At 35.8% G+C, this 26,429-nt stretch overlaps 1 protein-coding gene and 1 long non-coding RNA gene across 2 annotated transcripts in view; one reads left to right on the plus strand and one right to left on the minus strand.

Moving 5' to 3' along the window:
• The first annotated feature begins 5,133 nt into the window (after nucleotides 1-5,133).
• ATP6V0D2 (ATPase H+ transporting V0 subunit d2) lies at nucleotides 5,134-25,449 on the plus strand. The gene is made up of 8 exons (XM_083359687.1): nucleotides 5,134-5,632; nucleotides 10,518-10,689; nucleotides 15,976-16,154; nucleotides 18,363-18,442; nucleotides 19,087-19,164; nucleotides 21,644-21,820; nucleotides 23,389-23,466; nucleotides 24,533-25,449. Exons 1-8 carry the CDS (start codon nucleotides 5,503-5,505, stop codon nucleotides 24,692-24,694), a joined length of 1,056 nt encoding a protein of 351 aa, XP_083215813.1. The 5' UTR covers nucleotides 5,134-5,502; the 3' UTR covers nucleotides 24,695-25,449.
• Nucleotides 14,085-26,429, minus strand: part of LOC310638539 — a 41,485-nt gene continuing 29,140 nt past the window's right edge. The window contains exons 4-5 of the long non-coding RNA XR_014492121.1: nucleotides 16,596-16,687; nucleotides 14,085-14,215 (exon numbers count right to left, since the gene is read on the minus strand). This is a non-coding gene — a long non-coding RNA (uncharacterized lncRNA). The remainder of the gene's footprint in view (nucleotides 14,216-16,595; nucleotides 16,688-26,429) is intronic.

A 26,429-nucleotide genomic window follows, 5' to 3' on the forward strand; every position in this document is an offset into this window, starting at 1 on the left:
CCATTGAACCACCACGCCCCTTACGATTAGTACAGATAAAACCTTTTTAATGTTCTTTTCTAACCTGGAATGTGGATGTTAATAACATGAATAAAATATAAATGAGACTTTTTAAAAATAAACATTACATTGCGTCCTTCCATTTTTTTGACCATTAAATATACAGTATTTGCCTATGGTTATATTTTCTAAACTTTTTGCATTGTGATTCATTGTGGCTCTATTAATCAAACATATTTTCTTGCAAAAAAAATCACAGCTGACAAAATGCAAGTAAAAATGCTTAACAGGCAATCCTTAGGTACAGTTTAATGAGAATAGTTTAAACTGCTAAAAATACCCTCAATTATATTCTTCTTAGAAGTGTGCTTTAAAGGAGTATCCTCAGAGGATGTCAGGTGATTTATCTGCTTGAGTTACTGCAATGCATTATATGGCTAACACTCTAGAAAGTCTTCTTTTAGAGTTCTCCCCCACTTACTTCGATACATTGCCAAATGAGAGATTCTAAAGAGCGACTTGGAAAAAGCAGGCAATTCTAAACATGGTTACTCTTTCAGAAGGCTGGCTAAATCCTGCTTTAAAAGCATCTGCATGGTAGAGTTGAGGGGGACAAGTAAAGACATTATGCCAATAACCCATAAGCATCACCCTTTTTGTGCATACATCACAACATATGAAAGAGGCAGAGCTTGAACTGAAATGACATAAGCCTATTTTTGTCATTTTGTGAAAAGTCTGGATTCTGTATTATCTAAGATGGCAGACAGGTTGTTGGCTCTTTCAAGCCACTACTTTAAAAGTTCCATAATATTGCAAATAGTGGTGCAACTAGATGTTATTGTGACAATCTGAGGCGACACTGTAATGCCAAGGTTTATTGAGTTTGAGGATGCTCGTCACTGAACCATTTCTTCTTTTTAAATATGCTTTAGAACAGGTGTCCTCAACCCCTGGGCCGTGGACCGGTACCGGGCTGCGGCATGCCAGCATCCAGTCTGCACAAACAAGCAAAGCCCTATCCATGGGATGCAAGCAGCATACAAAACCATGCACTATCCAGTCCGTGGAAAAACCTTTCTCCACGGATGAAGGGAAAAGAATTAAGACCCGGGTCGATAGAGTTGTCCTGAACCAGCAGGGCAGCCTCGTCTCCAAAAGAATTCTCGAGAGTACACTGCCCGCTGAACTTTTATTCACCTCCAATATTACAAAGATTACATCAGTCTCTCACAACCAGGATACACAGAAATAATTGGGTACTCAGGTGCTTATGAGATCACACACAAAAACAAGATAGCATAAGATGTATGTGAAGTCTTTATCATAGCGTTTCCCAAACTTCCCACATGCCAGGCCCCCCTCCCACCCAGGAGAGTGTTCTCTGCACTGAAGCTACAGAGAGGCCCAACTAAGAAGGCACGGAAAGGCTAAAAGGTCAAAAGCCAAATTCTTGGGAGACCAAATTCTGGCCGTTCCCACACACGGAACCGGTCTCTGGTCCCCAAAAGGTTGGGGACCTCTGCTTTAGAATTATCAAGGCATGTATATGTTTTCAGATGCTCATTTTATTCTGTTTATGGATATTACTCTTTTCTACAGCAAAATAGTACTTATTTTCAAAGCAGTTTTTTTTAAAAAAATTGGGCAAAAGAAACAAATCTTAATAGTCCCATAGTCACAATGGTGCTACAATTTAGAGTATGTGATGAACAAGGTTAACTTTACAAATTGTCTTTTGTGTAGAAGCATTGTAAAACCTGAAAAGGTTGGTGTGGTATGGAAAGGAGAGCAGATCAGCCTTAATTGTACTCCACACCATTAGAAATATCACAACAAATCACTATCACACGACTGAGAATATTGACACAGATAATATTTAAATTTCCTAGCTCAACTAATGACTTCAGGATATAATATTTTAGAGACTCTTCAACAGCCTGGAGCTCCTCCTGATGTATTGGATTTTAATTATTATAATCCCCAACCATGCAAGAGAATAAGATAATGGTTCATTTGCTCACAGCTGATGGATTGACTAAGCAGGACTACATCTATCCCAAAGCATCAGCCAATAAGTTGCATGAAATAGTCTCAGCATCCATGACAGGCAGAAGTAGGAAGACAGAGCTGTGGAAGAATTTAGAAATGGAGAACAAACCAAGAAAGGGCTAAAAGACAACAAGTGAACACTAGAGTTCAGAAAAGCTTACCTGGGCACGTAAGCCCTTTCTGGTTAGCCCAATCCTGGATTAGTAGCATGAGTACAGTGCTGGATGGTTCTTCATGAAGGTTGTCATTTGCAGTACTATGGTATACAGGTAGTCCTCAACTTACAACCACAATTGGGACCAGAATTTCTACTACTAAGCAAGTTAAGTGAATTGTGCTCAATGTTACGACCTCTTTTGCCATGGTTGTTAAGTGAATCATACAGTTGTTAAGTGAATCTGGCTTCCTTTCCCCATTGATTTTGCTTGGTCACATGGTGGTGATCACATGACTCGAGGATGCTGCAGCCATTGAAAATATATGTTGGTGGACGAGTGCCTGAATTTTGATCACATGACAAGGGTGATGCTGTAGCTGTTGCAAGTGCGAGGATGGGTGGTTAGTCACTTTTTTCACAGCCATTGTAACTTCAAACAGTCACTATGAATGATGGTAAGTTGAGGACTACTGTACCTGATGGGGCAGAAATCCAATACTTTCTGAAAGGCACTCATCCACCAACATACGTTTTCGATGGTTGCACGTCCATTATATTTAATAGCATTGCTTGTATTAAAAAATGTTTTCTGCAAACTGGTGTCCTGCAAATTTAAAGCAAACCCCAGAATTTCAGACAGCAAAGAGATGAAATCTTTTGTGGTTGCTTTCTTTCTTTCTGGCTTTGTCCTATTCTCTTTTCCACCATGGCCAGTATTTATTGGCAGTGCTGTATACCTTTGGACTAGATCAGGGGTAGGCAACCTTGGCTCTTTTATGACTCATGGAATCATGGAGTTGAAGTCCATGAGTCATGCAGAGGCTACTTTGAAAGACTGCAGAACATCTCAACCCAACCTGCTTTTTAATTATCCATGGCACAATTTAATAATAGAGTTAAACTTTGTTGTTATACCCACCTGCTCTCCCTCCTTAAGGTGCTTCCCGAAGCATTTTCATTATCCTGTAAGATGTCAGGGGATGAGTTTGCATATTAATGTTTTGCAGAGCTTAGAAAAATATTGGTGCAATCAGCAAGATCTTCATTTAGCAAGGTCTTCTTTCCCTTATTGTGACTGAAAACATGCTAAGAAAAAAATGATAAAGCAGCCTACGCCAACACATGGTGTAACCTTGTTCTGTAAAAAGGAAGTTATTTATTTTATTAATTTCTTAGAACAGTTCATAATCTGCTTTCTTTCAAGAAGAAATTAACAAAGTCAATTTTTCAGTTAAGATGAATAAGTAGGTCCTGTAGACACATGATTAAAAAAAACTTATTTTCCATTTGCTTCTCCTGATTCAAACCACATATATTTGTGTGGGAAGTACCGGTTACTCAGAGATCATTTTGTCACCTGCTCTTTGCCAACACTATCTTCCCCAGACAGAAAACAGTGTGGTGGAAAAAAATGAATACATTATAAGGAAACACAGAAATATATAGAAAATCAAAGCCAGTTGTTTCTTGACTAGAAACAACTCAGATTTTAAAATTCTTCCTCATTACTTCCACCCGAAGAGTATTGTGGTTTTTGTCATGGTGTTGGGGAGACCCCTGCTGGTCATAAGCAGAAAGTAAAATTCAGTTTATCGTAAAGGAGTGATTTAACATGAGGAAAAAAATATCAGAGTGTTACTGTGACAAATTAGAATATATACATTTTGTGAGATATGTATGTATACTGGAATCATTAGGTAGGGGGTTGTTTGAGGAAGAAAACAGTTGCAGTGAGGAATAATTTGAATCTGTGCTGGGAGAATAAAATTACTGTGGGGTCCTTGGTGTATTCTCAGTGTGGTTATTTTCTTGCAGAAGTTTCACTACCCAACTAACATCTTCAGTGCTGGAGCTGTTAACTAGATGAGTAGTTAAATGTCTGCAAGAAAACAACCAAACTTGGAGAACACCAAGGACTCCAGAGTTCAAGTATGAGCTACAAATATTCTCTTCTATTAACAGAATTACTTCTCCATTTTTTTAAAATATACTTTGTCCTCCAAACTGGTGTTCACACATTATGAAAAACATGTTATCTAATTTTTCCCAAGTAGGACAAATGGCAACATAAACAGGAATGTTCATAATATCATAGGACAAATAGAAATAACTACTCACACATGCTAGTTTTGAATCTAAATCTCATATTGATCAGTTCCTTTTACTCCCTAATTGAATTTTTATTAGGACCTATCAAGATTTGTAGAGTAGGGAGAGAGTTTGTGCAGAATCTTGCAGTTACAAAATCAAAAGCAGATTTTCATTGGATCCATAGTTGGCTTAAGTGGATTCACATAGCCATTTATGCCATATATCATGCCTTACGTACAATACTGCCTAGATTTACAGTGTAAGAAGGACAGTCAAAAAGTGACAAAAACAGATGTTAATGTAATCTAAACAGATTTTCCCCCTTTTAAAGAGACTATTTTGAATTTAATTCAAACAAACAAGAAATATTTTAAATAAAATAAATTTAAACATATGAAATCTGCTTATGAGTATACATTAGATTAATTGTTAAAATTATAAAATCAAAGAATGTGATGGTTCTGCTACATGCTGAATTTTTTAAGCATAATTGTAAGTGGGTGTGTGTAAGACATCCCATCTGGGTTGAGGAAGTCATGGGAATGCTGGGAGTTTGTGAAAAATGCTGTGCAGATCATGGATGACGCATGAGGGGGCAGCATGTCTTGGGGAGGGGGCAAGAGGTGCTGTACAGATCGGTGAAGGTACACGGGGGAAGTGGCACAGGTTGGGGAAATGTGTGTGAGAGATGGCTTGTGTGAGGGGCTTCCTTCCTCCTTGCTCCTTGTTCTTTCTCAAATTTAGCCCATTTGAAGTATCTTTGTTGACAAAGTTTTGCCCTATGATGCACCATTTCACCAGTTAAAGGTTACAGACACAAAAATTTAAGGAGTAGGAGTACACAGATTTAGTTAGATTTTGAAGCACTACATTGCACACAATCTTTAGAACTCTTGTTAGATAGAGCCAAGCTACTTTTGAAAAATGTACAGCTTCCTTGCTTTGTCTCTACTCTTCATTTGCCTTGCACAAATTTCCCTTATTCAGGGAAGTGTCCAGTTCTTTTAGGAAAAAATTAGAATTCTGTCTGGTAAGTTCATGTTGTGTAAGCACTGAAAACCACAGCTAGTTTGTATTGGAAACAATGAAGCAGGAAGAAAGAATCCACTCTAAACCCCAACCAGTTCTAGCTCCTTCTGATGATCACCTGCTGAAGAGAAACACAAAACTCAAGAGTTTCTAAACAAAGGGAGATTTCCATTATGCCAGGCTACTCAGAATTTTATTTCAATGTGGATCATGGTTATCTAGAAGGACTGGTCCGAGGGTTTAAAGCTGGAATCTTGAAAGCTTCTGATTATGTTAACTTAGCCCAGTGCGAAACTCTGGAAGGTAAGTTGGGTTACAATGAAGTTCAGTGTTGTGGCTTTGGGATCTATCTATCATCTCATTTCTGCACCTTCCTCAAAAGGTGATGCTGGGCACTGTACAGTAAAATGTTAAAATATGTTAACAGTATATATAAAAATTTAAAAGGAGGTAAGAGATTAAAATTAATTAAAAGGCAAAGGAGGGCTTTCGGGGGACTAACTAAGCCTCATAGCTGCATACTTCTTTGGGCTTCCCACAGAGGCCACAGAGCCATGCCTCCTCCTTTTCGGAAGGCCAGGAGCGTGGAGGCTTGCCTCATCTCTGGGGACAGAATATTCCATAGGGTGGGAACAATGGCAGAGGAGGCCCTCTTCCTGGACCCCGTCAGTTGGAGTTTTTTAACTGATGGGGTCTGCAACATAACTTCCCTGCCTGACTGGGAAGGACAGCTGATATAATGGGACAAAGATGGTTCTGTACATAACCTGGCCCCATGCCGTGTAAAATTATATTATTGTCTCTCTTAAAGAGAGGAAAACATCCTTATCTTGGCATTAGATTAAACTTTGATAAAAGAATGTTGGATATGTCACTGGAATTAGCAAAACTGAAATCTGGGGTTATCTTTCAAAGAGATCTTTATATCTCAGCTAGGATATAGGCAGAAATCACCTTGAGAAAAAAGTTGGTAAGCTTTTTTGGTTATGTTATGACTTCTACCAGAATTGTGCTGCTGTTATGCCATTCTAATAATAGTGACGATATATACTTCTATAGTCTAATATTTAATCATACTAGTAGCCAGGTTCATTAGCTTCATGAAGACATTACCTGAAACAAGCAAAAGTAGAATTTTAGGACTATGTTTTGAATTCACAAGCATAAACATTTCTCTGTTAAAAATTTTGGCTACACTTTAGGATGTCTTGAAGCTGCAACAGATTTATAGAATTAGGGTTAGATTTATAAGAGAAGCTACAATAGATGTATACATATACAGTATAATGTACCTCAAATATCTCTTGCATTGCAATGGTAAATAAAGTAATTAGCTGATTCTCAGATTTTTGGTTCACTTTAGTTCTGATTTTCAATCACTTTAGCTTTACTAGTGGGAATCTTAGAAGTAGAATAAGAATTATCTAGTTACTGGTAAAGGATGACCTGTTTTATTCTATAGAATCTTTATGTTATAAAGAATGTGAGAGCATTGATAATCTTTAGACATTAGATGGCAATGGGAAAGAGGCAAAAGCTATATTGGAGATGCAAAATTCTCTTTCTATACCAGGTTATCTTATATCATATATTTTTAGCTTGCTTAATAAAGAAGAAAAAGGCTCTAAACTTCTTCATAGTGGTAAAACATGGTCTTAGTTTTTACCATAGATTATTTTAAATAGCTCTGATTTCTATCCACTAGACACTCAAACCAATGAAAATAAAATATAAATTATTATTGTTAGGTAGAAAGATGGGCTGATGATGAATTAAAACTAACTGTTCACATAACTATTAATGGATTCAAAAGGTCTTGCTAATGTTAATGATTTTAGCTCATTTCTGAGACAGAGAGAATGAGGAAAAGCATTTTAAATTTGTGTTTCATACCTTGTGAAAATTCTATTTTAGTCTACTTACATATTTTGGATACCTTAAATAGAAACCACTGAGTTACTATGGAAAGTTTTCGGATCTTTGGCTTAAGGACTATATGCTTTTATTATACTTGATTGTTTTGTTTTATAGTTACATCATTAACTGTCAAAAATCTTAACTGTAGGATGCCTCTAAATCCTATTTTTGTGGTCTTATTGCTGTTTCTGACTGCAAAAGCTGAAAACTGATGAAATAGTTTTTGACAATATTCACATAGGAAACGTTCTATCTAATCTTTAAAATAGGCTTAATAAGTTTTTTAATGGAGCAAACGCTTCCATTATCCAAATCTTTTGTAAAATTCTGCTCCTGTTCATTTCTCTACATTTTACTGCTCACTGTGGCGCTTGATCACTAAAAAAAAAAGTTTATTATGCCTCTTGGCCATCAAAAAATTGCCCATTTCTGAGCTCAGAAATAAGAGTAAGCTCAAGTAAAATTCATTGACCTTCCTAAGCAAAACAACAACATGAATATTTTATAAAAGATAAACATTTTTTATAAAAGATAAACATTTTTTTTAAAAAAATGGATGGCAATGAATGACTATATTAAACTATTGGTGGGCTACATGCAATACTTCCACATGAAACTAAAATAGAGGATCTGTATGATCCATAGATGAACATAAAGCAATTCCAGAATAATTAATACAAGTGTAACAGCTTAAAACAAGAAGTCAGAAATTGCTACTAATTTATTTCATGTGATCATGTGCATGACTAAAAATTACTAGAGATGAATTATCCCTGATATATTTATCCATTATTTAAAATTTCCAATGCAATTAGAATCACTTGCTGACAGCAACATGCTCATGTTTTGAGGTCATTATAGGATATTTTTGGATCCTGATCTTTCTGAATTCTTCAGGGAAGTCTGAGAAGTGATTAACTCCAGGTAAATCTTGCATTTAGAGTTTCATCTATGTACATTTTCTATCTAAAAAAAGAAAAGAAAGAAAATAAATTAGGGAGCAAATACGCAGGGCCAATGCCTCTGATTATTTGACATCTCACCCTTTTACTGCAGGTAAAGCTATAATATTCACAATGTTTTAGTAACAGATCACTGTTTTTAATTCTGCAGCCCTTTGTTTAGCATACAATCCTGATTAGTTTATATTGGCAGGCTTTAACCTAAGCAGACACAGAGTGACTACTAGATTTAACCTTGAAAGACTGCATGATGCAAGATATCAATAAAGACATACAGAAAACATGTTGCTGTCATTCACAGCTGTCTGGATATTTACAGCATAAATCTAGTAGCCCGATCTCTTCACACATCCCCAACTCCATCTTCACCTTTGAGGTACATTTTTTATGATTTATTTAGCACACAATTATTCTCTCTCTCTCTTCCCGCCTACCAAAATGTACCGGTACTTCCAAAGTTTTGATTTTTCTTAGAAAAACATACCCACCAAACAGCATCCATCATTATGAGAATGATACTAAGGAGCTTGAGCTTTCAATCTCATTGTAATGGAAAGAGGAAGTTACTGCTCCTGGAATTGAAGAAGAAATTATGTAGGAATTGATGGAGGCATAAAAGAAGGCATGCAAGATGATTATTGCATATTGCATTCCTGAAGCCTAAACATTTTGAAACATATTAATTAAGCTCTCACTCATAGTGTGCTCTGCAAGAAATCTTCACTTATAAACTACGTATAGTGTACTGACATGATACAATAAGTTGTGTGACTCAACAGGACAGAAGTTTTTCAGTACTTTGCTCTGGTCTTCTTACATCTACAGATTGGATTGATGCATTTCTTTGAACTGGTTGCTTTTGATGTATACAGCTGTGATTTTTTTTAAAATCAAGATGTTCATAGTTTTCTTCTTTAAATGTTCCTATAAAATCTGCTATACAATTTTTACTGCTTAGGGAATAAATGAGTAGTGAAACTGTAGTAGTAGTAGTAACAACAACAATAACAACAACAAAAAAAACAATTGCTCCATACCTAATATCTGAATTTATATTGGTTAGCACTTTAATGGCAAATACAATTCCATATAATAATTCCATTTTGGAATATTGGGAACAATTAAAGGAGTTGGTCCCTGCAGTCCAACCTCCAGGAGCAGTCAAGAAATCTGCACTAGATCAGGGGTGTCAAACTCACTGCGTCACTTGAAGTGTTGCAACATATCACATTTTTCCCCCCTTACTGGAGCTGGGGTGGGCGCAGATTCCACGTGATGCATCTGGCCTGCAGGCTGGCAGTTTGACACCCCTGCACTAGATCATTTTGTGGCATGCAAGGTCTATTATCCCAAAAGGGAGTTGAATCAAGGTAAGTAAGTGGATAGCATATAAATTGCAGTTAACTGAAATTGAAATTTAACTCAATGTCAACTATTATTAAATTATTTAAACTCGGTCGGAATGATTGCTCCTTATATATTTAATCTGGGATACCAGATGTGAGCTGCATAATTCCAGATAGCCATGACATCTGAGTTTGACTTTATCATTGCTACAATCTAGTGTCAGTTTATATCTGATAGCCCTATTTTGAGGAGAGATTCTGAGTGCCATAGCAAGTAGGTTTTGCTGGCTTATTCAAAGAATAACATTTCTATCTACGGTAGTTTTCTTTAGCTAGGATGCAGACTTTTGTAAACCAGGATGTGAGGCCAAGAGCGTCTTCTGCTTTCAGATTTTGGTTTCTTAGGAGAGCAACATGTCTAATAAATTATTTATCTTGGTTTGGTTATACATTCTCTAATTTCTGACTTAGACTTTTATCTTTTGAACTCAACAGAGGCTATTGTTTGTGCCAAATGTGATTTGGAAAATAGCGTCAAACTTAATTTCAGATCCGGATTTGTAATCTCTAAACAAATTATGATTTGTAGCCAGATTGGAGATTAAAACACAGGAACATTCACACTCTGGAATGTTCCCCTATCCTGAAATGCCTACTATATGATCTTTAAAGTGTCTGTTGAAAATATATTCTTCACCCGGCTTTCCTAATATAAAACATGAAAGAATTCTTCCCACTGCTTTTTAATGAATATATTATATTTGTTATTGAATAAGGTATTATAGTACTTTAAGGTATGTTGATTAATGTTTTGAGATGCTTTGATATAGGAAGTGTTTAAAAAATAAAATAAATATTGTGTGTATATGTATACATGTCACTGAAATGGGAAATCAGTGATTTGTCACTTTATTTCTTTGAAAACAATAAATTTATTTTATTATCTTTTCAATTCTATTTTAGACCTGAAGTTACACTTACAAACCACCGATTATGGAAACTTCTTGGCCAATGAAACTGGCCCTCTCACCGTCTCTACAATTGACGACAAACTAAAATTCAAACTGCTGACAGAATTTCAGTATTTTAGAAATCACGCCTTTGAGCCACTTTCAACTTTTCTAAATTATGTTACGTAAGTGAAGTTACTTTCTGAAATGATTGTACTAGTGAGCTATGGAGAGGAGCTCAAATCTATATATAATTTTGAAAAGTATAACATTTTGTTAAAAAGATGAACAGATCTTGTGAATATGTGGGTGGGAGACAACTAGAAAATCTTGGTGTTCTAGATTAGCGCAGGACGCTGAAAAAAACATTGCAAAAGATCATGACAAAATCCTCCAGTCTGTTTGCAAGAAAGCAACATGGAAACATTCATCTATTCATCGGAAGTTAAACTCAACCCAAGTAAAATTTAATGTTTATCTTAGAAATTATAAGAAAAGCCTGACTATCTCATGGACCCATATTTTTAAATATGCTGTTGCTGTTCAAAATATTAGACATGAAAATCCCCATGTTATGCTTGCCAAATTACTTCATAAACTGTGTCTTCTTGGCTAGGTAGCTACACACTGTTGGAGTGGCCAAGCAAAATACAGAACGTTTCCATCCAGAAATAATGGTTTTACTCATATGCCTGTTTAATACATAGACCTACATTAACAATAAACATTTAGCAATATAGCATTCTTATGCTGCCACACAACTGTTAGACAATCTTCTGCTGTCATCTACTACTTTGGGATATCTTCATACTAAGTTGGGTAGCCTTATTTAAAATCAGAAACAGAATTGGAACATTTTTTTCCTAGAATTTTTTCCCTGTTATTGCAGCAATATTTCGCTCAGTAGGAACGATGAGTCATAAAAATGGCAGAGAGTTTTTAACCTTGTTGACCTTTCTTTCTTTGTAAAAAGTGGTTGTAATTTCGTATCATAGAATCACAAAGATAGGAGAGAGCTTAGCTGTCATCATGTTCAATGCAGGATCTGCTAGATAATATGTCTGAGATATGACCATCCAGCCTATGTTTGAAATCTTCCAGCAAAAGTAAATTTATCACTTCATGTGGCTTCATGTTCCAGTGGCTGACAGGTCACATAAACAGGAATGATTTTTTTGTCCCCTGTAGCACAAGTTAGTTTTCAGAAGTGATTTAAAAATCAGTATGAGATAGATTGAGCCCGAACTATGTCCAGAGAATGCTGAATGCATTTAATTTTTAAAACCTGGCATTATTAAGCAGCACCCAGGCAACTGTGAATAGTGAAATGATCACTGTTTTTTTATCAACAGCAGCACCACCATCACCCCCACCACCATCCTTATCATTATTCACATTCTGGGTAGTATTAGGTGTTTGGGTCTCATTTTCATTTAAATTTCTCATAATGTTCTTATCCTATGTTGCTCCCAGAGCTTGGGGGCAAATTCAAATGCAAGGACAACCAATCACCCAATACCTCTTGGAGCATTCACAATAACATTGAGGTGCTGTTATTCTCACTCTTTAGGCCAGTGTTTCTCAACCTTAGCAATTTTAAGATAAGTGGACTTCAACTCCCAGAATTCTGCAGCCAGCATTCTGAGAGTTGAAGTTCAGCCAACTTAAGTTGCTAAGGTTGAGAAACACCCTGTAGCACCTAGACAGCATGCCAGGAAGCATTATGAGCAAGTTTTACTATATGCCCTATAAGCATTCACATGGTTGCATTAGCCTTTGCCTTTGCAGTTATAACAAGAACTCAAAAGGAGCTAAAGGCCAACAAATCTGCTCTTTCATGCCAGGCATTGGCACTATGGATTGAAGTAGGGATACTTAATCATTGCATTACTGTAATGTTCTGGGTACCTGATATGGCACTTTTACATAATACAAGGTTATGACCCAATTAGGAAGTATAACACTTAGCTAACCAAGTAGAACAGCATGTTTGGGGCTTAAGCAGGGATGGTGGTATTTGATTATTAACATTTACTACTTGCTATTCCACCTTAAATTGAGTTAAATTATTTTAATATGTCATATTATTATCATGCACATATTAATTTTTAGAAGAATTATTTACCATTTTTGTATCATTGCTCTGAATACTTGGAGATTATGAATTATGAAACTAATTATGAAACTAGTTATGAAACTAATTAATTAATAGTTTGCATCTAAAAATTAAACATGCAAATGCTAGGCCAACAGATCTTGTTCCTCTTTTATTTGGCAAAGTTGCTTTGAGATGCTGGAAACCAAGTAGAATCAGCCTTGGTAAATAAATTACTTGAATGGAGAAACATCTAGGAATTCCATGGCTGTTGGATAGACTGAAAGTAAAAAGCTAGCCACACTGCTGAAGAAGACAAAGGGAAGCCATGTCCATAACATTGCCAAGAAATCTGCCTGGATGCAACCACCAAATTCAAATCAGGGAGCCTTTATCTTAGGTTTTTACTATGAGTTGTACGTGGGATGATGCTATGTACTTACAAGAATTCTGGGAGATATGGCAGTCTTGAAAGAAACTTCTAAAACCTCTGATTGTTTTCTTATTTATTTAAGTTAACAGATCCAGAGATGAAGTCAATTCATTCTAAGATCTTTCTTTGAAAAATAACGTGACTGATTTTAGCCTAACCATTTCCCTTAGGCAGCTATTTTGGACTTTCATAAAAGAACAATTATGTGTTAGCTCTGTTCATTATTGCTACATCTTTACAGCACAGAAGGTTTTTTGTTTCCCTCAAATGTCAGAATGACTGACTGAGTAACATGCACTTAGATTGTAGACTGGGAGTTATCTGTCATTATCTCTTAGGCATCAACATGACTTAGTCTGCCTCATGAATTGCCACCCAACACTTTTGGGTTCCTTTGCTGAGAATTCCTATCAAGAAAGAGTGACCTTTTAACCCCCTTCTGACTCTATCAAAGAAAAATCTGTTGCAAGTCTAACATATGTATGGAAAAATAACATATTCTTATACAAGTGATAACTTTTGCATACTTTTCAGGAAATAAATTTATAACAAATGATGCCTGTAGTTTCTGTTGCTGTTGTGTGGTGAATAAATTCTATGCATTCTGAATAAATTTAAATAGAAATGAAGCATGTTGAGCACACTCAAGCTTCATTGAAATAAATGACTGCTGTCCAAAAATATGTATTTTATACGAAAGAGAGTGATGCAATGCTCATTTGAAGAGAAGCAATAGAATACACTAACATGGAGACTCAAAACACTGACAAGCTATTTGTTAGCGATGGATTTTTTTATGATTGCAGTAAATATATAAATATTTTTGTCCCTTTGTTGATTTCCAGCAACAGTCTGGACTACTCCCTGTAGTTTTCTTGGCAAAATTTTCAGAAGTGGTTTGCCATTGCCTGCTTCCTAAAACTGAGAGAGATTGACTGGCCCAAGGTCAAACAGCTGGCTTTTGGCCTAAGGCAGGACTAGAACTCATAGGCTCCTTGTTTCTAGCCTGGTACCTTAATCATTATGCCAACCTCACTGATACATTCAAATACTTATCTTTTAACCATAGCAGGGGGCATGGTGGCTCAGTGGTTAAAGACGCTGAACTTGTCAGCTGGAAAGTTAACAGTCTGGGTTCAAGTCTCAAGTGCTGTGCGATGGGGTGCTCCCCAGGTCCTGCCACCTAAAAGTTTGAAAGCAAATGCAAGTAGATAAATAGGTACCACTTTGGTGGGAAGGTAATAGCATTCTGGTTGTCTTGGCTTATAGTCATGGTGGCCATATGACCATGGAAAAGTCTTAGGACAATGCTGGCTCCCTTAGCTTAGAAACGGAGATGAGCACTACTCCCTAGAATTGGTCATGACTGGACAGAGGAAGTCTTTACCTTTAACACTGTAGTAATAATAGATTTCCTTCCTTTGTTTGAAATATCATTTCTTTTTTACTCAACTATTAATTATGATTTTATGTCTGAACAATTTGCTGTGTTTTATCATTCTGAATCAGAAACATAATCTATTGATTACTGCAGAGAGTTTTATAAGCAATTGCCCTGGAAGAGAAACCAGAAGCCAGCTTTGGTATAACATGCAGTACAGTTCAAAAATTGTTTTAAATACATAAAACCCTTTATGGTTGGAAGATGGGTAGTTAATAACAAGTCTGCCTGGTTTAAGTAAAACTGTTCCATCCAGTGCATTTGCCTTGAGTTGTAATTCAGACAGACCTCTTTCCCTCATCCCCACCTCTGACACTCCAGGAATAAATCAGTGGAAAGCAACATGGTGTTTCTTGGTACATGCTCTATATCTGTAAAATATCCTACTCCTGGAGATTTGGGCGATACTATCCTCAAAGGCAGATAAACTGGAGACTTTAATGGCTATTAAGATATCAAGTTAGAAAGTCAGAGGCCATGAGTCCCACTTTTGACATGAAATTCAGCTGGGTGATCTTGGGCAAGTCAGTCTCTCTCAGCCCAACCCCCTCACAGGGTTGTTGTTATAAGGAAAATAGGAGACAGAAGTTGTGTTGGATATGTTAATATAATAAAGGTGGGATGCATAAATTAAAATATCCTACGTGTTTTAATATTTGCTTACTAGTATGCCAATGTAACTTGGACTTGGTGTTCTGCTTTAGTGGGAATAGATTTTATGTGTATTTTTGTAACCTGCTGAGAATCTGTTTGGGAGCCAGCACTATATAATACTACAATTAAATAAATGAATTTCAATTGATAATTCATTTCTTAGAATATTATATTAAGGTCCTGATGTCACCAATCTAACTTCCTTGTTTTATGTAAAAACAGGAAAATTTGCGTATATCTTCTCTATAAAATGTATTAATTAAACTTTAAGAGGAAAAATTAAACATTTAACCCAAACGACTTAGCACCGAGAGAAGAAGAAGGGCAGAGATATGTTTTCAGATACATTGCTATGTGACTTAAAGAGTCAGTAGCATATGTCTCCTATTTATCAATATAAACTATCATTGTCTTCCCAGGCCTGTTGCTTTCCAAGTACCGGCAGCTCAGCTGCTATGGCCAAGATTGGTAAGAGATGGGGTCCAAAATATTTGGAGGTTATAAGTTTCATAATGGCTGATAGAGAGATGAGGAAGAAGGAGGATCACAAAATCCACATCTAGATAATGAAATGTGAAAAGAGTTAGACCCTCCCTACCTCTCAATTTGCAACACTCTGCAAAATAGATTCCTTTTAGATGATATTGTCATTTTGTTCAATGTAGCATGCATTCTGGAAAAAAAATCTCATTTCCATTTTATCGTACGATCCCTGCTAAAAGGAAAATTAAAATTCTGCTACAAGGCCCAAGGTATTAGATTTAACATTAATCCAACTCTTGGATTTTAAAATATTTTTTTCAGAGAATGCAATAAAATCTTTGAGTGATGTTATCTTATCATACTAGGTATAGCTATATGATTGATAATGTGATACTCCTCATTACTGGTACATTGCGCCAAAGACCCATAGATGAATTGGTTCTTAAGTGCCATCCTTTGGGCAACTTTGAGCAAATGGAAGCTGTCAGCATTGCTCCAAACCCTGCAGAGCTCTTCAATGCAATCTTGGTGGACACACCATTAGGTACGTCACTTAATATTTTCATAGATTTCTAAATATGTTCCCATGGAATAGAACATTTTCTATTATATCATCTTCCTTTAAAAAACATGTGGCCCATCAAAATGAACATAACTTATTATGCTCTGATTTACTTGGTGATTACTGCTCACATATCATTTTAGTGCTGGGAAGTCATAAATATTAAATAGTTTTTACATATCCTTTAGCTATTGTAGATCACATGCTAAACCATTTTGTATGAATGTTTGCTTTTTATACATTTTTATTACACTAAATCACAAAAATGAATAGAATAGTATTAACAATATAATATACTCTCAAAATTAACAATAATGAAAATAAAATAAAATTAGGAGTAAAGGGAAAAAAAGAAAAACAGTCTGGAAAAATGTTTTCAACCAAAAAATCCATGATAGTATTGAGGAATGTCTTCTTTCTTACCTCTCTGTCAAAATAATCAATTGCCAGTCCATTGCTGCAGATCATGTAGATTTCTCCTTTCCATATGATGGTTCTTTTAACCAATGCCATACCTGAAAAAAGTGGAAAATTATTAATGTCTTAAATAATTCCAAGTTTAAGAGAGACAGTCAAGAGAAATATATGCTCCTTTAATCAACAGTAATTGATCCAGCAATAATAAAACAAATTCAAACTATACGAGTTAATATTCCAATCTCCAATGGCAAGGGTATTGCAAAAAATCTGAAAATTCTCTGGTACATACAATATATAGAAAGCACTTTGGGAAATTGATTTACTGATCTTATCTTAAGGTGATAAGAACCTAATTAACATTATTTAAAGGGTGCCTTCACAGACTTATTTACACAGGACAGTCAAACTCATTACTGCAAAAGTTATGTCACTTATTTCAGTTTCATCAATTTCCTCTAACAGCCATATTAAGCTACCAAAGATGCTTGTCTCCTCTCTTAGTGTTAGAGCCTTTGCAAAGGCTTATGTGGTTGCTTTGAAAGCCATTCACAGTTTCTTCATTTATATGTTCATACACAGCTTTGCTTCTTTGTTGGTTGTCCTGTGGAAGTGTGTGCATGCACAGGGACAGCTTTGCAAGCAACCATGACCTTTTAATGCTTCAGAGAGAAATATTTTGCATTAATATTTTAACTACTCTTTGCAGAATACTGCCCTTGAATGTGTTGTATCTTCCTGGAGAGAAAACTTAATCTTAAGTAACATTAGTTCAATCCACAGTGACATTTGGAAAGAGCAAAGCTATAGATGTGCATCCCCCTTCAAATCTCTGTTGACACAAAATAATTAGGAAAAAGGGTGAGACAGTATGTATTCCTTTCCTTTCCTTTCCTTTCCTTTCCTTTCCTTTCCTTTCCTTTCCTTTCCTTTCCTTTCCTTTCCTTTCCTTTCCTTCGCTTCCCTCCCCTCCCCTTCAGTCATACAGAACTTATAACACTCTTTAGATTTCCTACAGCTCCATCGTGATAATTTGGTTTTCTGTGCAAGAGAGGAACACATATATTTGCAATCTAAGTAGGTCTCTGTGTGAGTTTGGTGACATACAGTATGAACCAAAGCTACTTTCAACTCACTCAGATCATTATAGTCTACAGTAAGGGTACTCTTCTGAAATCAGGCGCTTCTCCCAGTGTCTTAGCTAGCATATTTATTGCTAATAATTCTCAGAATTTAAAACCAGAATCTGGAGGTTGCAATTTGAGAAGGTATTCTAACAACAATAGTTCTCTAAGATTTTAAATCTGATATACCAGTCACGGAACTTGAAAACATTTCTATCACTTTTCTTAACCTATTCCACAATAATAACCAGCATTTGAGAATAGTCTAGGTTTCTTAAAGATAACTATATTAAGATCCTGTTTCTGGAATTGGTACTGCGCTGCCAACACCCTAGCCACTATAAAACTTATCACTTTCCTTATAACAATGTGATCAACAACAACAAGAGCCAGCCATAGTGAGCTAGTATTTCAGAATGGCATTTCAGGAAGCTATGGCTACTAGCATTTACCATTTTAATTTTGTCACAATTCTTCTGAGAATTTAACATTAACATTGTTCCATAATCATGTAACTTTTCCTATTTTCTCTTCTATTTTTTCATAGTTAGAAAAACTGCTTAGCATTTGAACATGCTTTTAAAGATGTAAAAACATGATATATATTTTTTTGAAATTTGGTGTATACTTTAAATATTATTCTCTACAGCTGATTTTTTTCAAGATTGTATATCTGAAAATGACCTGGATGAAATGAATATTGAACTCATGCGCAACAAACTGTACAAGGTAAACCGCACTTGAATTCTATTATGTAGAGAAATCTGTGCAAATTAAGACTTAAAATAAATGGTACATTTATCATTAAATATTGATAAAAGATTAAGTACAAATAAGATGGATGTATATATTAATGGCAGTGGCAAAAAACCAAAAGTACTTTGTGACTTCAGTTCTACTTCATGGTATTATCTGTCACACACAAAACCATTCTGTTCAAGAATAGGATAAAATGTATAGAATTTAAGCAGGTTCAGATGCAAATAACATGTGGAGAAGACAGAACGAGTATCTCTTCTGTCTACTCTGCAACATATTTTTGTGACTATTCTATCATGTTTAAATGGAAGCTTTCAAATCTCTCTGTTGCCAATAGACAAATAACAGTTGTGTAATAGAAGATTGCACATCTAACTATGCAGAAGGTATCAATATTTTTTCCTGGGGACTAATTTATGCAGGTTTGCTCACATCTAAGCCCCTCTAAGTTCAGTGAACTTACATTTTTGCATGAGGTTGCAGAAGTCATCCCAATATTTCTCCTATTGTCCTGGAGTCGCATCAAAATTAATAAATCCAGTTAAATCCTATTTGTGATCTTTCAAAGAGGGCTTTTCAAATAAATGTATGATTTTTCTGTTCCATTTTTTTAGTCCTATCTTGAGGCCTTTTATGCATTCTGCAAAAAAGAAGGTGGCACTACAGCAGATATAATGTGTCCTATTTTAGAGGTAAGAAAAAAATGTAATATTTCTTCATCAGATCACATCTATTACCACAGCCATCCTAGAATGTAGAATATTAGGGTTGGAAGGAACCTTGGAGGTCTTCTTGTGCAACTCCCTGCCCACGGCAGGAGAACCTATACCAGGGGTAGGCAACCTTGGCTCTTTTATGACTCGTGGACTTCAACTCCCAGAATTCCTGAGCCAGCGTGGCTGGCTCAGGAAGTCTGGGAGTTGAAGTCCACGAGTCATAAAAGAGCCAAGGTTGCCTACCCCTGGCCTATACCATTCCACACAAATGGTTGTCCAGGCTGTTCCTGAAACCTCCAGTTTATGGAGCATCCACAACTTTCACAGGCAAACTGTTCTGTCAGGAAATTTCTCCTTAGTTCTAAGTTGAATCTTTCTTTTATGATTTTCCGCCTGTTACTTTTTGTAATGCCCTCAGGTAGCTTGGAGAATACTCTGTCTTCTTCTGTGACAGCCTCTCAAGTACTGGAAGACTGCTATAAAGATCTCTCCTAAGTTTTCTCTTTATTAGACTAGACATACCTAGTTCTCTCAATCATTCATTATATGGTTTAACCTCCCCTTATCGTATTTGTTGCTCTTCTCTGCACTTTTTCTAGGGTCTCAGCATCTTTTTTGTATTTTGGTGACTGGAACCATTCTTAAGTTACAGCATGCAGCATACTTTTGCATTGGTATATTTAATTATTGTAATAGCACACATAGCAGAGATAAATTTCCTTAAAAATAGGCTTGAATTACTTTAGATTTTTCTAGGTATCCCGATGAAATTAAAGGTAATGAATTATTATTAAATTATTAAATGCAGATATCCAAAATCTGTATTTACCCAACACACACACACGGAAAAAAAATCTGAGGCTAGAAAAGTGATAAAATATATCTGCTTCCCTAGTTTTAATTAAAGATAAGTGCATCTTTCTCCACTTTCTATTCACCAAACTGTATTTAATTAGTTTACTTTAGCTGTCATCAATGGTTTCTTTGGTATTCTTTGCATGTGAAAATGGATCTGTTATGTCTCCAGCACTAATGTGGCTAGGCTATTTGCTACTTCTTTAATTTTTTAGTGATCCTTTTAATTGCATTTTACTTAAACTGTCCTCTTGGACAGGTTAAAAATTAAAAATTCCTCTTTGGCTGATATTTTTTCTTGCACTGTATTATAGATAAAATCATAAGAACTGTCAATTATCTAAAAATAGCGATGCATTAAATTTTACCGCCATAAAGGCCAATTCAGCTTTTTTACTGGGAGTTTTTTCTCACTTGTGCTAACCATGACACATACTTCTTCCATCCATATTCTGAGAAAGGTTATCATTTGAGTGACTGGTGCTATTCTACCCAACAAAAGAACCTAAATCTGACCAGAATAGTTCCAGATAATGTGTTTCTACTAGGTTTCTCCATAGTTGAGTCCCATCACTTTCTGAATAACCTTTAGGTATCTTCAGAAGAGAGTCCAACACTGTCTATTTCAATGTGGTAGCATAATAATCTTTCCCAAAAAAGGATTTATCACTTCCTGAATTGAACTTCATACATTCTATTCAATTGTCCAATGGAGCCAGAAGGAACATGGATTTAACTAACAGGTGATAGAACTCATGGTATTGTTGATCCTATAATTTAGTATCTTGTGAACATAGTCTATGTGAATCCACATTAATGTATATCTATTAAACAGAAGAGGTTGCACAAAATGAATTTATTAATGAAATAAACATACAAGAATGCATTATATTAAGAGGGAGTTGCTTGGAAAAAGAAATATATAAAAATGTAATATTAAACTAAATTGCAAATAACGTGTTTGGAACTGTGTAAAAATGCATACATATGTCTTTTTTAAAAGTTTCAAACTCATATAGGAATGGAATTAACATAAATTTCTGAATGGAAAAGTGAGATATTGATCAAAAGTTCAAATCAAAAAGTTTTGGAAAACTGAAAAACTGAAAAAAAACTCAACCATCAGCAATCCATCACTGGATTCTCTTCCTTCTCTTACAGTTTTGTTGACACCTCTCCTTGGCATAAGCAGCCAGAATTAAAGATTGCACAATAAGTTATTCACTTCTGTAGTACACAATCGACTGATTTCTTTTTAATAAGAAAGGTTTGAAATATTTCACTGGTTAAAAATCCAGATATTTCTGCACAGAACTAATTTTATTTGTGCTCTTTCAATTCTTCCTTTGGAATACGTTACATTATTAGGAAATAATGTGAGTTCCCAGTTGGGTGGAAAAGGTGTTTACTTAACTTTTATATTATTAATAAGGACAAAAAGCTTAATCAGGTGAAAAATGTTATAACTGTTTTTCTTTATCAACATTGCCTAAAGACAGAGAGGAGTTCAGTGGATTACTAATGCTAAGTGTAACAGTTATGCATCTATGAATGATTCTTTAAAAATATGTAAAATTGTCATATGTTTTATTTTATTCAGTTTGAAGCTGACCGGCGGGCATTTATTATTACAATTAATTCATTTGGAACAGAACTAAGTAGAGAGGACAGACAGAAGCTGTATCCAACTTGTGGCAGACTGTATCCAGAAGGATTAGATATGCTCGCCAAGACTGAGGATTATGAGCAAGTGAAGGGTGTGGCAGACTACTATGCTGTATGTAATTTCCAAATTGTGCCTGATGAAAGCATATTCTATCTATACCATTTTAGGGTATATGTTGGCAAATTTTAAAAATCTTACATACTGGGTGTACCAGATTCTAAACAAAGCAAATGGATAACATTGAACCTGCTTCATTAAAGGAAATGCATGGAGCTCTCTGGCCAATGGTGGAGATGCTATTTCCATTTCCATTTGTAGTCCTTGCTTTTCTGCGATATGAAATATGATTATTCTGGAACAATGACTGCTGATAAAAACCGTTGATGTTATAATGGAATTAGTATATAATTGAGGGGAGGATAGTGGGAGGGGGACATCCAGGGGAGAAAAGCATCAAAATAGTGGATGCAACTGGCCACACCTCTTCTTCATGCAGCGCATGAAATAGGGACAGGGTTTTGATCACCAGTTGTGCCTGCATTTTAATGCTATTGACCTTCCTTGTCAACTGTACAGAAAAGAGGGAAAAATAGGACTGAGTGTTATATACACCACTTTAAGCTATTAAATTAAAGGCAAGATATAATTCTGATAAAGCTTCCAGAACTCTGACACATCAGGAGGCCCACTGATAGCCTTTCCACCATCTTAATTTTTTTCTTGAAGAATAACACTCAGGTTATTTTTCTTTTCAAGTTTTCACAGCAAATAGGAATTAACCCCAAAATCCTATAAACTGTCACTCTAGGTTCCTAGGTTAGAAGAAAATTTTAAAAAATGAGGATAGGTATCCTGCTTTCAGAAGAAAATATGTACTGCTTTCTATCTCAACCGTTGAACACTTAGAACCTAATTGTAAGAGCTAGTTATTTGAACGTAATATAAGAATACTTACGTATAGTTGCTTCAAAGAAAAGAAATTTATATTTTATGGAATATTTTTCTATTTGTATGATCTCTCATAAAATTACAAATTATCAAAATCATTTAATAAAATGATGTAGTAAAGATATAGCCGCAAGACAAATTTATTTCACATGGCTGTATTTCTCTGCTACTGTATATGCAATAATTGGTGCTGAAGGTTATACTTAACATTAAGCTAGGTTATACATCTTAATGTCTTGAATAAATCAGAATTATTTGGGATCACATAATGCCCTGACTATAAGCATGGACTATTCATCACGTTAGCTGGATTTAGGCAATATATTAAACCAAAAACAAACCAAGCATAATATAGGTTAGCATGATATGTGAACCCAGTCCATGTAATGATGATGTTGCCATAAAAAATTCATTGTGCACACATTAAAATGAATCAGGCCAGCAATCCACCTAGCTGGATTATGTTTATAATGACTGAGCAGCTCTGAGATACTAGAACTGAATCCAAGAATTTATGTAAAGAAATGCTTTATCATTGAGTGCTGGCCTCTATAAACTTTCCCTGAAGGAGTATTTTAAGAAAGGAGAGAGAGAGGAAGGGAACATGCTTTGCAATTTATAAAACATGTGTACAACTATGCCTTAAAGAATTGATTTACCAAGATCACTTATAAACAAAAAGCAGCAATTAAATGTTTTACAGAATATTTGGTGGCTACTTGTGCTTTCAGGAATACAAGGCTTGCTTTGAAATGGTTGGAGGTGGTACAGGTGACAAAACCTTAGAAGATGCTTTTTTTGAGCTTGAGGTAAGATTTGATCCTGTTCTCCAACACTGTCTTCCCAAACTCTTTCTTTTCAGTGTACTCTGAGACATTTTGTTTCGTGGGCCTCCCAACAGACATTATGTGTGGTGGATGTACCCAAGACTGGGAAAGGACTTCAAAAAAGGTTTCCTAGATTAGTAGGTTGGAAGACATGCATTGTAAGGTGGTCTCTGCATGTCCCTATGTGACTAACAGAACAGGTTGCTTACTTTCTGTCTGTCTGTCTATCATCTATTTATTATGCTGCCCAACTCCCCCTACAAGGTGACTCTGGCTCATTTGATTTTCTTCAGAGAAACCTTAATTTACTTTATTTTAAATTCTATGTATTGACTGAGACATGAAGCATTTGAAATCACTGTAATCATGTGTGAAAGTCCATGTTTCATGAATATAAGAAAATGAACACAAAGTTATAACACTAATAATTCATTTCTTTAATTTTAATACATTAAGCCTTTAATGTAATACCCATCCTCTTTTGCAGTGTGGATGTTTGTGATATTGACTCAAAGGCTGGTGTGGACTTGTTCTAAAATTCACAACCCTCCTTGCTTCTAATTAAAAAAAACACATTTTTTAACCTTTATGATAAGTGGCATACATAAGAACTTGTCTTCTTTCATCAGAATGATGAAAGCAGCATCAGAATGTCATGCCATAAATTACACCCTATGGGAGTTATAATGTCATAATGCATATAGAAAAGGCCTGGAGCCAGTGGCACAATATCACAATGCTGCTTTTGACAATCTTGCCCTTGTTGCCCCTTCTGTGAATGCTGCTGTTTTTGATGATCCTGTGAACTATTTGAAGCATTGCCACAAATGCTCAGATATGGTTAAACTTCAGGACAGCTTTTACTGAGCAAAGCAACAAAGAAAATCCATTTAGATTTACTGCCATTTGTAAAGCTCTTTTGAAGACATAATTTATAGGTTTCCAGTTATCTTTTAAATAATAATAATAATAATAATAATAATAATAATAATAATAATAATAATAATAATAATAATAATAATAATAATACATTTCTCCTTTTGTACAGGTAAAAATGAATGTGCTGGCATTCAACAATCAATTTCATTTTGGAGTCTTTTATTCCTATGTTAAACTGAAGGAACAAGAAAACAGAAATATTGTATGGATTGCTGAATGCATTTCTCAAAGGCACAGAACAAAGATTAACAACTACATCCCTATATTCTAAATTGATTGTTAGTGGTGCCTTTTGTCATTGTTTAATGGTTCTTTACTAAATTATTCCTCAAAAAACCCCCAATCTGTTTACATATTTGGCCATTAGGAAGAAATTGCCTTAGAAAGTAGCATTTGGTTGTTCCCACATTAGATCTGCTCAGATGTAACAACTCATCATGGCATGATTTGAGCAATTTTCAGTTATTATATTACAACAAAAGTAAAATGAATACAAAAGCTTGTGATTAGGATGTTTCAAATATCCTACTTCATAAAAGGCAATCATCCATTTAAAGGGCTGTCAACAATGTTTTTCCATATAAAGGCATGCTCCACTTGAAGAGATTTTCAAGACACGTATGACTTAAAGATAAATAAAAATCAGTTGAGATAGTACTTTAAACTGGAGATGATTGTGAACAATTAGCAGTTGGGGCAAAGGTTTATGCAGGCGTGGTCAAGAAATTGAAAATGGTGGCTGAGTGGTGCAACTGAAGCTCTGGGTGTTTTAATGTGTATCCAAATGTGATGCACATAATAAACAGGCATACTATCAATCACATCATTATGGCTGCTTTATTGACTTTTCTGATTTCACTCTATGAACACTTCTCAGTTGGAAGGCACACAAGTCACCTTATCATAGCCTTCTGTATTATGTCAAGATGGATGTAATTTCTATTATATCACAGTCATTATTTTAAGATCTGCCTTTATTTTATGCAACATTGTACCAAATTTGTTCCTTTTTGGGGTTCATGATCAGGAGTTTATTTATTTATTTATTTATTTTTATAAACCGCCCTTCTCCCGAGGGACTCGGGGCGGTGTACAGAGTAAGGTAGGCAAACATAATGAACAGTACTGAAAAACAATAAACAAAACAAAACAAACTGGGACCCCAATTAGAGCTATCAGGCCAGGCCGGACTGCTGGAATAGGTAAGTCTTCAAGTCGCGCCGGAAGGTGCGGAGGTCGGGGGCCATCCGGATTTCAGTTGGTAAGCAGTTCCAGAGGGCTGGCGCACCCACTGAGAATGCCCTCCCCCTGGGGGCCACCAGCCGACATTCCTTGAGCGGTGGCACCCTGAGGAGGCCCTCTCTGTGGGAGCGCACAGGGCGGTGGGATGTTGACATTGGCAGAAGGTGCTCCCGTAGGTAGTCCGGACCCATGCCATGTAGGGCTTTGTATGTCATTGTTAGCACCTTGAACTTCACCCGGAAGGCAACTGGAAGCCAGTGCAGCGCACGGAGGAGAGGTGTGATATGGGAGTATCGGGAGGCTCCCAAAAGTGTCCGTGCCGCTGCACTTTGCACCAGTTGAAGCTTCCGAGTGGATCTCAAGGGCAGCCCCATGTAGAGAGCGTTACAGTAGTCTAGGTGAGAGGTCACAAGGGCATGGGTGACTGTACGTGATAACACTATGGAAAACTTGCTACCTCCTTAATGAGCAGGACAAATATTTATCCACTTAGTGCAAAACTGCAATATGTGATAATTTTAAACAGCCAAACTGATTTCTATCTAATGACTAAATTAGATTAAATGGGCCTTTTTCTGGAATGATGCAGCTAGGAATCAAAGGTAATAATGAATGAAAATGCAAAGAATATTTAATGGCATAGTTTTGCTTCTTATTGGTTTCTTTTTAATATACATATTCATATTTCCTGTTTAATACTTAATAGTACACTGAATGTTTGGAGTATAATTATTGTAGATTTCTTTGGGTTTTCTGGGACAAAA

Source organism: Vipera ursinii (assembly GCF_947247035.1).
Source record: "Vipera ursinii genome assembly, chromosome: 3".
NCBI classification, from domain to species: Eukaryota; Metazoa; Chordata; class Lepidosauria; order Squamata; family Viperidae; genus Vipera; species Vipera ursinii.